This window comes from Halichoerus grypus, chromosome X (assembly GCF_964656455.1).
Source record: "Halichoerus grypus chromosome X, mHalGry1.hap1.1, whole genome shotgun sequence".
NCBI lineage: Eukaryota > Metazoa > Chordata > Mammalia > Carnivora > Phocidae > Halichoerus > Halichoerus grypus.
In genome coordinates this window covers 89,448,423-89,461,876 of record NC_135727.1, presented here as the reverse complement: position 1 = coordinate 89,461,876, position 13,454 = coordinate 89,448,423, and the positions used below count along the sequence as shown (strand labels likewise).

The window sequence follows — 13,454 nt, the reverse complement described above, 5'->3', positions numbered from 1 at the left end:
GAAATCAAGTGGAAACTTCAGAATTGAAAAATACAATAACAAATTAAAAAAAAAAAAAACAAACCCTTGGGGCTCCTGGGTGGCTCAGTCGTTAAGTGTCTGCCTTTGCCTCAGGTCATGATCCCAGGGTTCTGGGATTGAGCCCTGTGTCAGGCTCCCTGCTCGGCAGGGGAGTCTCCCTCTCCCTCTCCCCCTGCTTGTGCGTGTGCACTCTCTCTTTCTTCCCCTCTCTTTCTCAAATAAATAAAATCTTTTAAAAAAATTATGCAATACAAACAACAGAGTGAACAAAGATTAGCCTCAGGGACATGTGGGGCAATTTAATAAAAAGTCTATCAGTTGTGCCATTGGGGTCTCAGAAAGAGAGGAGAAAGAAGTGCTGAAAAAAAAAAAATAGTGGCTGAAAAATTGCAAATTTTGGTGAAAGGCACCAACCTACAGATTCAAGAAAATGAGTAAATTCCAACCAGGACAAACCAAAGGAAACCCATACATCATAATTAAACTGATGAAAAATAAAGACAAAAGAATCTTGAAAGCATCCAGAGAGAAATGATGCATTATATATAGGGGAACAATGATTTGAATGGCTGCAGATTTCTCATCAGAAACTAGATCAGAAGGAAGCAACACAAAATTTTTCAAGTGTTGAAAAGTTTATCAATCCAGAATTCAATATCCAACAAAAAGTATCCTTTAGGAATGAAGATAAAATTTAAAATACAATTTCAGATGAAGGAAAACTAAGAAAATTCATAGTAAGACCTGCTGAAAAAGAATTGCTAAAGGACTTTCTTCATACAGAAATGAAATTTTGCCAGAAGGGAAATTGGATCATTAGGAATTTAAAAAACAACAGAAGTGGTAAATATCTGGGTAAATACAATAGACTATTTTTCTTCTTTTGAGTTTTGATTGAAAGTAAAACAACATTTTCTGATGGGATTTTCAGTGTATGTAGATGTAATACATGAGACAATGATAGCATAAAGTGGAGAAGGTAGAGGGCCCAGTATGCTGGTAAGGATTTTACATTGCAATTGAAGTGGTGAAATATTGATTCTAAGTAGACTGTGAAAGGAATGTATTTTGTAATCCCTAGAGCAACTACTAAAGGTTATACAAAGAGATGTCAGAGTCACAATAGACATATTAAAATGGGATACTAAAAAATGTTCAAATCTAAAAGAAGGCAGGAAAAGGGAAACAGGAATAAAAACCAGAGAGACCAAACAGAAGACAAATAGTAAAATGACAAATCTCAATCCAGTCATATCAATAATTATACTAAATGGTCTAAACACATTAATTAAAAGACAGATTGCTGGAATGGATTAAAAAACAAGACCCAACCAGATGCCACCTACAGAAACTAACTTCAAAAATAATTACATAGATAGGTTAAAAGCAAAAGGATGAAAACAGATACCATTCAAAAACTAATCAAAAGAGAGTTGGAGTGGCTATATTAACATCAAAGTTGACTTCAGAGCCAAGAAATTGCAACAGGGATATTATATATTAGTAAAAATGTCAATTCATGAGAAGACATGACAATCTAAACTATGTTTACTCCTAATAACAAGTTCAAAATACAAGAGGCAAAAGTTGACATAGCTGAAAGAAGAAACAGACAAATCTACAATTATAGCTTCAGTAATTGATGGGAAATAGACAAAATCAGAAAGGATATTTGAACAACACCATAATCCACTGACTCCAACTGACATTTATAGAATACTCCACACAATGACAGCAGGAATAGATATTCTTCTCAAGTGCACATGGAACATTCACCAAGACAGACCATGTCCTAGGTAATAAAAGAAGCCTTTTAAAAAAGTTTTTAAATTCCACTTAGTTAACATGCAGTGAAATATTAGTTTCAGGTGTATAATATACTGTATGGTGACTAACATAACATAATAAAAAATATATAGTAATTCAACAATTCCATACATCACCTGGTGCCAATCACAAGTGCACTTCTTATCTCTATCACCTATTTGACCCACCTACCCACCCACCTTCCTCCTTCTGGTAACTATCAATTGTTTCTCTAGTTAAGAGTCTGTTCATCAGAGATATTGCCCTGTAGTTCTTTTTTAATAGGGGCTTTATCTGGTTTTGGTATCAGGTTTAGTGCTGGCCTCATAGAATTAATTTGGAGTTTTCCTTCCTTTTCTATTTTTTGAAATAGTTTGAGAAGAATAGGTATTAACTCTTCTTTAAATGTTTGCTAGAATTTGCCTATGAAGCCACCCGGTCCTGGACTTTTCTTTGTTGGGAGTTTTTTGATTATGGATTCAAATTCTTTGCAGGTTATTGGTCTGTTCAAATTTTCTATTTCTCCTGTTTCAGTTTTGGTAGGTTATATGATTGTAGGAATTTACCCATTTCTTCTAGGTTGTCCAATTTGTTGACATATAGTTTTTCATAATACTCTCTTAGGATTGTTTGTATTTCTGTGGTGTTGGTTGTTATTTCTCCTCTCTCATTTGTGATTTTATTCTTTTGGGTCCTTTCTCTTTTCTTTTTGATAAGTCTGGCTAGAGGTTTATCAATTTTATTAATTTTTTCAAAGAACCACCTCCTGGTTTCATTGATTTGTTCTATTGTTTTTTAAGCTTCTATATAGTTTATTTTTGCTCTAATCTTTATCATTTCCTTCCTTCTGCTGGCTTTAGGCTTCATTTGTTCTTTTTCTAGCTCCTTTAGGTGTAAGGTTAGGTTGTTTGAGATTTTTCTTGCTTTTTTGAGGTAGGCCTGTATTGCTATATACTTCCCTCTTAGAACCACTTTTGCTGCATCCTAAAGGTTTCAGATCATTGTGTTTTCATTCTCTTTTGTTTCCATGTATTTTTTTTTCTTTGATTTCCTGGTTGTTTAGTAGCATGTCATTTAATCTCCATGTATTTGTGGTCTTTCCAGATTTTTTCTTGTGGATGACTTCTAGTTTCATAGCATTGTGGTCAGAAAAGGTGCATGGTATGACTTCGATCTTCTTGAATTTGTTGAGGCCTGTTTAGTGTCCTAATATGTGATCTGTTCTGGAGAATGTTTTATATGCCCTTGAGAAGAATATATTCTGCTATTTTATGATGGAATATTCTGAATATATCTGTTAAGTCCATCTGTTCCCATGTGTCATTCAAAGCCATTGTATATTTCTTTATTGTTTATTTCTTTATTATTTTTATTTTTCAAGGTTTTTATTTTGGATACCAAATTAAATCTCTTGGTAACCTAAACTAACAGACTATTTAAATATTTACCTCTATTCAGGTCTAATGTGTATTCATGGAATTTTATTTTATTTCATTTTTTATTATTATGTTCAATTAGCCAACATATAGTACATCATTAGTTTTTGAGATGTTCTGTCCATTGATGTAAGTGGGGTATTAAAGTCCCCTATTATGATTGTATTATTATAGATTATTTCCGTTATGTTTTTTATTGTTTTATGTATTTGGGTACTCCCATTTGGGGTATGTCAATATTTTAATTGTTGTATCTTCTTGTTGGGTTGTCCCCTTTATTATTATATAGTGCCCTTCTTTGTCTCTTGTTACAGTCTTTGTTTTAAAGTCTAGTTTGTTTGATATAAATATTGATTCTACAGCTTTCTTTTTGGCATCCATTTGCATGATAAATGTTTCTTCATCCCCTGACTTTTAATCTGCAGGTGTCTTTATTTTTTTTATTTTTATTTTTTAAAGATTTTATTTATTTATTTGACAGAGAGAGAGACAGTGAGAGAGGGAACACAAGCAGGGGGAGTAGAGGAGGGAGAAGCAGGCTTCCCGCAGAGCAGGGAGCCCAATGTGGGGCTCGATCCCAGGACCCTGGGATAATGACCTGAGCCAAAGGCAGACGATTAATGACTGAGCCACCCAGGGGCCCCTGCAGGTGTCTTTAGATCTAAAATGAGTCTCTTCTAGGCAGCATATGGATGGGTCTTTTTTTTTTTTTTTAAATCTATTCTGACACTCTGTGTCTTTTGATTGGAATATTTAGTCCATTTACATTCAAAGTAATTATTGATAGATATGTATTTATTGCCCTTTTATTACTGGTTTTGTCATTCTTTCTAGAGATTTTTTCCAGTCCTTCTGTCTTTCCTGTTTTGCTGATTTTCTTTAGTGATATATTTGGATTTCTTTCTCTGTATTCTTTGCATATTTATTATTGGTTTTTGATTTGTGGTTACCATTAGGTTTGTATATAACCTTTTCTGCATATAGCAGTCTATATTAAGTTGATGGTCATTTAAGTTTGAACCCATTCTTTTCTCCTCTCCTCCCCACCTTTTAGGTATATATTATTATATTTTGTATCCTTTTTTGTGGGTTCCTTGACTGATTTTTTACAGAAATATTCATTTTTAGTGCTTTTGTGTTTCCTACCTCTATATTGTCACTTTTGGTGTCTCCTTTCTTTTTTTTTTTTTTTTTAAAGATTTTATTTATTTATTTGACAGAGAGAGACAAAGCGAGAGAAGGAACACAAGCAGGGGGAGTGGGAGAGGGAGAAGCAGGCTTCCCGCCGAGCAGGGAGCCCGATGCAGGGCTCGATCCCAGGACCCTGAGATCATGACCTGAGCTGAAGGCAGACACTTAACGACTGAGCCACCCAGGCACCCCTTGGTGTCTCCTTTCCACTCAGAGTCCCCTTTAATATTTCTTGCAGGGCTGGTTTAGTGGTCACAGACTCCTTTAGTTTTTGTTTGGCAAACTCTTTATCTCTTCTTCTGTTCTGAATGATAGCCTTGAGCCTTGTTGGATAGTGTATTCTTGGTTGCAGATTTATCCCACTCAGCACTTTGAATATATCCTGCCACTCCCTTCTATCTTGCAAATTTCTGTTGGAAAAGTCTCCTGCTAGCCTATGGGTTTTCCCTTGTAAGTTACTGACCTCTTTTTTTCTTTCTGCTCTTAAGATTTTTTTATCACTTTATTTTGCAAATTTAATACAGTAAGTTTTGGTGTGGGTCTGCTTTTGTTGATTTTGATGGGAATTCTCTGTGCCTCCTGCATCTGGAAAAGAAGCCTTACGCAATTAAAAATAATTGAGGGACACATGGGTTTCTCAGTTGGTTAAGTTTCCAACTCTTGATTTCAGCTCAGGTCATGGTCTCAGGGTTCTGAGATCAGGCCCCACATCAGCCTCCATGCTTAGTGCAGACTCTATTGAGATTCTCTCTCTCCCTCTTCCATTGCCTGTCCCCCTGCTTGCACACATGCTCTCTCTATATAAATAAATAAAATCTTTAAAGAAAATAATTGAAATCATACAAAGTGTGTTATCTGACCACAGTGGAATTAAACTAGAAATCAGTAACAGAAAAATAATGGTAAACTCTTCAAACACTTGGAAATTAAATAATATAGTTCTAAATAATCCATGGGTCAAAGAGATGTCCAATAGTAATTAGGAATATTTTGTATACAATGAAAATTAAAATACAGTATCAAAATTGGTTGAAAAAAAGCAGTGACTTGAGGGAAATTTATAGCATTAAATGGTCATATTAGAAAACAAGGAAGATCTGACATCAATAACTTAAGCTTTCATCTTAAACTAGAAAAAGAACACAATAAATCAAGCAGAAGGAAAGAAATAATAACAACAATCAATGAAATTGAAAACAAAAAAAATGGAGAAAACCAATGAAACCCAAAACTGGGTCTTTGAAAAGATCAGTAAAATTAATAAATTTCTAGTTCAGCTAAACAAAGGGAAATGAGAGAAGATTCAAATTACCAATATCAAGAATGATCACTACAGACCTTACATTCATTAAAAGGCTATTGAATAATACTAAAAACAATTCTATGAATGTAAATGTGACATCTTAGATGAAATGGACCAATTTCCTGAAAACCACAAACTACCAATGTCATCCAAGATAAAATAGATAATCCAAATAGTTCTATAACTAATATAGAAATTGAATTCATAGTTAAAAACCTTCCCCCAAAGAAATCTCCATTACCAGGTGTTTTCACTGGCAAATTCTACCAAATGTTTAAAGATATATAAACATATAAATTCTACACAATCTCTTATAGAAATTAGAAAAAGCAGGGCACCTGGGTGGCTCAGTCAGTTAAAAGGCTGTCTTTGGCTCGAGTCATGATCCCAGAGTCCTGGGATAGAGCCCCGCCTGGGCTCCCTGCTCAGGGGGAGTCTGCTTCTCCCTCTGCCCCTTCCTCCTGCTCATGTACTCACTCTCTCTCTCTCAAATAAATAAATAAAATCTTTAAAAAAAGAAAACAGAAAAGGGAACACTTTTCAACTCATTTTATGAGGCTAGCTTTACCCTGATACAAAAACCAAAGGCAGTATGTAAAAAAAGAAAATTACAGATCAATATCCCTCATAAGCATAGACTCAAAGATCTTTAACAAATCCAACCCTGAAGTAATATACCACAAAGTAAGGTTCATCCTGGGAATACAAGGCTGTTTCAATCTTTGAAAATCAATCAGTGTAATCAACCATATTAAGAGTTTAAAGAAGAAAAATCACGTATCAATTGATATGGAAGAGATATTTGACAAAATTTAACATCCATGATAAAAATGATCAAACTAAGAATAGATGGAAACTTTCTCAACCTGATACAGGTTGTCTCCAAAAATCTACATGTAATGTATTTAATGGTAAAAGACTGAATACATTCCTTCTAAAATTAGGAACAAGGCAAGGATATTCACTTTTACCAGTCCTATTCAACATTATACTGGAAATTTTAAGCAGTGCAGTGAGACAAGAAAAAGAAGTAATACAGATTGGAAAGGAAGAAATAAAATTGATTTTTTTTTTTTTTTTTGCAGATGGCATGATTATGTGTGTAGAAAATCTCAAAGAATCTACAAAAAAACCCTAGAACTAATATTTTGTTTAGCAAAGTCACAGAACACAAGATCAACACACAAAAATCAATCACATTTCTATATTCTGGCAATGTACAAGGAAATTGAAGCTTTAAAATGCCATTTATAAAAATTTATAAATTATAAATTTATAAATTTATTAAAATTTATTAAAAATTTTATTAAAAATTTCATTAAAAATGCTTAAGTATAAATCTAGTAAAACATTTACAAAATCTATGTGGTGGAAGATGCAGAATGCTGATGAAAGAAATCATATAAATTGATAGGCTTCATGTTCATGGAATGGAAGTGTCATCTTAGTAAAGATGTCACTTCTCAAATTGGTCTATAGATTTAACTCAATACCAGTTAAAGTTCTAGCAGGATTTCTTTTTGTAGATATAGATAAACTGATTGTAAAATTTACATGGGCAAATGAACTAGAATAGCTAAGATAATTTTGAAAAAGAATAAAGAAGGAATCATACCACCTGATTTAAAGACTTACTATAAAACTATAGTAATGAATATGGCATGTTACTGGGGAAGAAGAGAAAGAACAATATAATGAATAGAGAGTCCAGAAATAGACCCACACAATTATGGCTGTAGGTGTAAAAGCAATTCAGTGATAAGAGCAGTTTTTTCAATACATGGTGTTGGAACAATTGGACATCCATGTGGTAAAGAATGAACCTTCATCTAAACCTCATACATTATACAAAAATTAACTCAAAGTGGGTTTTGTATCTAAAATTAACATATAAAACTATAAAACCTTTGGAATTCAACATAAAATCTTTATGACCTGGGGTTAAATTGGGTTTTCTGAGCAGCAGCACTATTGACATTTTAGGCTGGATAAATAATTCTTTGTTGTGGGAATTTTCCTGTGCATTGTAGGATATTTAGCAGTTTCTCTGGCCTTTACACATTAAATACCAGTAGCACCCCACTCCCATGCTGTGGCAACCAAAAATATGCCTAGACAATTGCCCAATTTCCCCGGGGGCCATGTTACCCCTGGTTGAGAACTACTGAGTTAGAGGAAGAGTTCTTAGATATGACACTAAAGGCACAATCCATAGAAGAAAAAAATGAATTGTACTTTCTATAAAAATGTAAAATTTTTCCCCTGAAAGATATTGTTGAGAGAATGAGAAGACAAACTAACGACTGGTGAAAGATATTTGTAAATCGTATATCTGAGAAAGAATTTGGATGCAGAATATATAAAGAATTCTGAAAACTCAACGAGTAAATGAAAAACACAATTACAAATATAAGGAAAAGAATTTGAACAGACACTTAACCAAAGAGGACTTAAGTATGACAAATAAGCACATAAAAAGATTTTAAACATCCTCTATGATGCTATGATGAGGTGCCACTAAACATCTCTTAGAATGGCTAAAATAAAAATTACTAAATTCCAAGAGCTGGTGAGGATGTGGAGCAAGTAAAACTCTCAGACATTGCTAGTTTGGATGCAAAATGGTACAGACACTCTGAAAAATAGTTTGGAAATTTCTTATTAAATGAAACATGCATTATGATATAACCCAGCAATCCCACTCGTGCGTATTTATCTTAGAGAAGTGAATACAATAACCTGTATATTAATGTTTATAACAGCTCTATGCATAATTGCACCAAACTGGAAACAACCTAAAGGTTCTTTGGTAAATGGATAAACAAACTGGTAGATCCATACAGTGGAATGCTATTCAACAATGAGAAGGAACAAACTATTGATTCACATGACAACTTGAAAGAATCTGAAAGGCTTTATGCTGAGTTTAATAAGCTTATCTCAAAATGTTACATATTCTATGAACATTCTTGAAAGGACTAAACTGTAGGGATGGAAAATAGTTCAGAGGTTAGAGTTAGGGTTAAGGAATAAGTCTTTAAATCACGACTGATACAAGAAATTTACTGGGGCAGTAGAAACTGTTGTTTCCTGATAGTAGTAGTGGTTACACAAATGTCTATATGTGTTAAAATTCACTGAATTATACACCAAAAGAAAAAAAAAAGCAATTTTACTGTATAATAATTAATAAAAAACCAAAGACAAATTGAATTCTGATGGTAATTCACTAGCCTACAGGATTGGTCTAAGCATCTGGATCCTGCAGAGAATTGAATTCTAAAACAATTACAATGGTAGTTATTTCCCCCACAGAATTGTCTCAAGTTGAGCTAGGTTTTAGAACTTTTTGTGGTAGCTCTTTCAGTGTTATGATCATCCTGATGGAGATTCTTGGCTTGTGCTGCTGCTGTCCTCCTCACCTTCTATTCCTGTGTGCATGTGACTTGTTTAGAGTTTGGATGACTACCCAAGTACTCCCCCCCTTTCCATTACTGTCCAGCTCCCCCCATGCTGAGGTAAATGATGAGACACTGGTGTTGATTACATTTATCCATTTATTAAAATATTTTAAGAAGCAAAACTTTATTAACTTTGAGGACTGGTGTTCCATTTGGCGGGGGGGAGGAGGAATAGGCACGCTTTAAGGACCTTTTCTTTCTGCTTTTTTTCTATTACCCCTAACTACCCTAGTTTCCTCCCCCAGCCAGACCCTGGCCCTGCTGTTTATTTGCAGGGACCTCTGAGGAAACAAAAAACACAGAAGAGGAAACAACATGGATTACAGATTAGCAGACAAATAGACAAATGCAATTCCATAAACCATATAGCCAGTCAAGGTTCATTACAGGATGGAATGGTGCTCATGGGGTTGGTTGCTTTGGTATCAGTTTCTACCTTTTATGAAGCTAAAATTCTTCTACTTGTGTCCTGAGAGAAGATGATGTTGACCCCAATTGTTTCTTCTGATCAACCTATAACCTAAGTTATTAAGTTGAAAATGTCTTCCTTATTCTTCCCCCGTCCTTTTGGACACAGCACAGGCCCTTTTGGGAGTGGGAACTGAAAGCTGCTGACCTCCTGTAGTATTGATACCAGAAGCAGTTGATGGCAGTCCAAATCTATTGGTATTCTCATTCCCCACTCTTCTTCTGGCCAGGAATTGCCCACTCAATCAATCCCTCAGAAAGTACTACCAAAGATGCAACCAAACCCCAGAATTTTGGCTCTTAATGGCATCTCTGAACATAATTAAGATGGATATTTGGTGTCTGGTCCCACCACCTGAGCAACTGTATTACTGCAAGTAGTAAACAATGAAGTTCTAAAAGCAGCTTATGCTTCTAGAGGCTTAGCCAACTCCCTTGAGAAAGAGATCACCACTTCTCGCTTTGTTTCCAAGATGTACATTTAAGAACAGGTGCTCAGCAAGCTGTCTTCCTTTTTGGGAATCAACTGATAACTAGGCAATTTAGGAGGTAACCAAGCGATTTAGTAAGCCACACCTGCTCCTGGGTCTCATCAGCTATCAATTCTGCTCCATGAGTTGACTTCAACCCCAAATCCTAGTGGTTTCATTCAGTATCATTTTGACTCAGGGTGAGAGGACAGGATGGGTGAAAGGGAATCCAGATAATGCCACAGAGCAACAGTAGCATTACAATGTACGATGACATATAGTAACTCAGCAAAGTAAGCACAAGAGATGGAGCCCTATTACAGCTTACTATCATCGGTGATAAAAATAATTACAAGACACAGCCCTGCTTAGGCACTGCCAAGATAAAGCTACCCTCTCCCAGGACTTCCTTCTGTTCCCTAAAATTTGCTCATTTGGAAATTTTCCGTTTTGAAAAAGGCTCTTCTGAGAAAAAAATGTAACTTGGTTCCCAACTCCATGAGTGACTGTGTGTGCAACTGTTAATGCATGCAGCCACAGCAGAGCCAAGTCAGGCTGCAATGGTGACCTTGCTGATTTGATCTAATACCTCCTCCTGGGAAGAAAGAGTGATGCAGAGAAAGCCAAAGACACAGCAACAGTACACTTCCCACTCAAATACATACAATAAGTTAACATATTTCTGATGCTTAAATAAGTTTTAAATGTTTTCTCTCGTCTTTTTCCATTAACTTTCTTCTCTAGTTGTAGAGCTAGGACTTTTTTGTTTGTTTGGCACAGCAATCAGACATATGGGGACTATCCCCTTGTTAGTATTTTTCTCCTCACCCCTGCAGAGGTGGAACACAGGTGGCTGGTTTAAGTGGGCTAGGCTGGTGGAGTTCCAGAGCTGAGAACCAGTGCTTGGAGTCTGGATTGTGCACCTCGATGAACCAGCCATTGGACTGAGTCAGGTAATTGAGCACGCTAAGTTTGTCTAAGAAGTGGGGAGAGGCCAGTTTTCTGGCTTTCTCTTGATAAGTGGGAAGGGACACTTAATGAAAGCTATGAGTTGAAGGGGGTGGGGTGGTAATGCAAGGCAGACCAGAGAGAACCTCGCTGGACACTAGCATTTGATTAGATTTGCCTGACTGGGTGCAGGCATTCAAAAAATGTGAACTGGAATTTGGAGCAATTTTGGCCTAGTTTGTTTCCATGAGAAATTTGGAAGAACCATGGGAAAAGCAGAGGCTTTTAGCCTCCATTTTCCCAGGCCCATGTTCTTTCTGATCACTCTGAATGCCCCCTGTACTCAAGGGAAAGGAGCAAGATGGGAGATTCAAAGGTGATTTGGGGACTGACCCAACAGCCTGTCCAGAAGACTCAGGCCAAGATGGAGCTTGTGGGGAAGGGCCTAGGCTGTGACTTGTCAGGCAGTCCCTAGCTCAGGCATCTAAGTCACAGAGCTCAAGGCCTGGTTGCTCCATATAGTCTTTACTGGAGAAGGGGACAGCACAGTTTGGGGCAGTTGCTGATGTAGAGTCCAGGACAAATAGAGCAAAAAAGGCAGCATGCCAGCTTAGCCCCCTTCTCTAGGGCGTTGGTGTTTTTGTTCCCCCTTCCGTGGCCTGGCTCAGAATTTTACGGTGGGGGCGGGGAGGGCGTCAGAATCAACTGGGCTATAGGTAGATCCCAGCCACTTCTAAGACGCTGAAAATGCACCAAAAGATTAGAAGCTCCACCAAGAACTAGGGCAGTTGGTAGAGGCATGTATGTGTGTGTAGGGTAATGGGAGTGGGGGATGGGATCAGGGTGGGGAGGGATTCCTGGGTTAGCACAATAAATTATAGGGCCACTTAGAGGTCGAGTTGTATTTTCAGTTCTTAAAAAGAAAAATATATATATATATATACATCTTTATGTCTCTGTACATAATCTATACTGCAGCACAGCGGCAAAACATTTAGTTAAAAAATCCAGCGAGAATGCAGGCAAACACTCCATGGAGGCATGCAGGCTAGGGTCAAGGCAGTAGCAGGGGATCCTATATGGTTGCCATAGAGGTGAGTTCCAATCAATGGGCCCACCCAGCCACCAGAGCACCACCTGGACATGTGCAAAGACATACATGCACACATGGAAAAACACAAAGGGTTTGCAGAGAAAGTAGTCACCATGTCTACAAGAAAAGATTTCACATGGTCATTGTAACAGGCAAGTGGACAAGCCCCCAGGACCTAGTTCTCATCTTAATAAGCCAAGTAGAAGAGACCTCCTGAAGTTACAAGTTGCAACTGGCAGGGATTGGGGGAGAAACAACCAAGCCTGGCTGTCCTCACCCCTCTCCTTGTCTCCCTGAGAGTATTTCTTTCATTCATTCCCTAGCATCAACAGTTTCTCTGCTTATCAGAGAAAACTGTTCTCAAATTCCCTGAAGAGGTGAATTTTCTTGAATCCTTTGTAGATCCCAGGCCATTCATGAGCTTATCCCAGTTAAATACTGTAGTTGCTCAAGATGCACAGAGAAGGAGAACTGAACAAAACAACTCGGAACAAGAATCTTTGGCCAATGAGAAAATGTAAACCTCTAAGGAGACCTGATTGAGTCCAGGAAAAGCATATTAGTGTAAAGAATTGGAGGATCTTTCTTGGTGGTGCTCATGTTTGTTCTGAAATAATTTAGTCTAGCCTATATTGAGGTTTTCAGAGTTTTGTAGTGGAATTCTAAACATTGTGAGTTCTCCTTCCAGCTTTTAAGGACTACAGTTGAAATCTTGATGATGTTGGAGGATCATCATCTTTCGCTTCATCTTCATGACTTCTGTGATGCCACAAACGTCCTTTAGAGAAAAAGCATGTATAGAAATAATGTTAGCACACTGCCAGATGCCCAAATATATGGCACCTAAAGAGAGCCAACAAAGAGTCTGTTAGGAGACAGACTGGTTTGTTTCTATTGTACCAACCATCTCTGAATCATCCAAGAATACCAGCTGACACCATGTGAGCCAAACACATGGGATGAGTTCTCAGAACCTGATAATCCATGGAACTGCTATTGACCCCTTCAGAGTCTTCTGAAAGACTTTCAAACACCATGGTCTCCCATCTGGAAGATTCTTAGGAAATCAAACCAGTTGGACCAAACCTGAGAAAACATAGCTTGGTCCAAGACATTCTCTCTTGGCATCTGTGCAAATTGTCATTTCCTCAGAAACAAACAGGCACCCTCCATCCCTTTTCCCCCATGCCAACTATTGGTATATCTCTCAAGCTTCCAGGTTATCTAGGCCCAAAATTTAGTAGAGACCACTGACAT

General features: G+C 37.0%; 1 protein-coding gene across 1 annotated transcript in view; it reads right to left on the bottom strand.

Annotated features, from left to right (window-relative positions):
- Positions 1 to 12,508: 12,508 nt before the first annotated feature.
- DGKK (diacylglycerol kinase kappa) overlaps positions 12,509 to 13,454 on the bottom strand; it is a 147,174-nt gene continuing 146,228 nt past the window's right edge. The window contains exon 28 of the mRNA XM_078064165.1: positions 12,509 to 12,975. Coding sequence (XP_077920291.1) covers positions 12,896 to 12,975 — 80 coding nt within the window. The 3' untranslated portion in view covers positions 12,509 to 12,895. The remainder of the gene's footprint in view (positions 12,976 to 13,454) is intronic.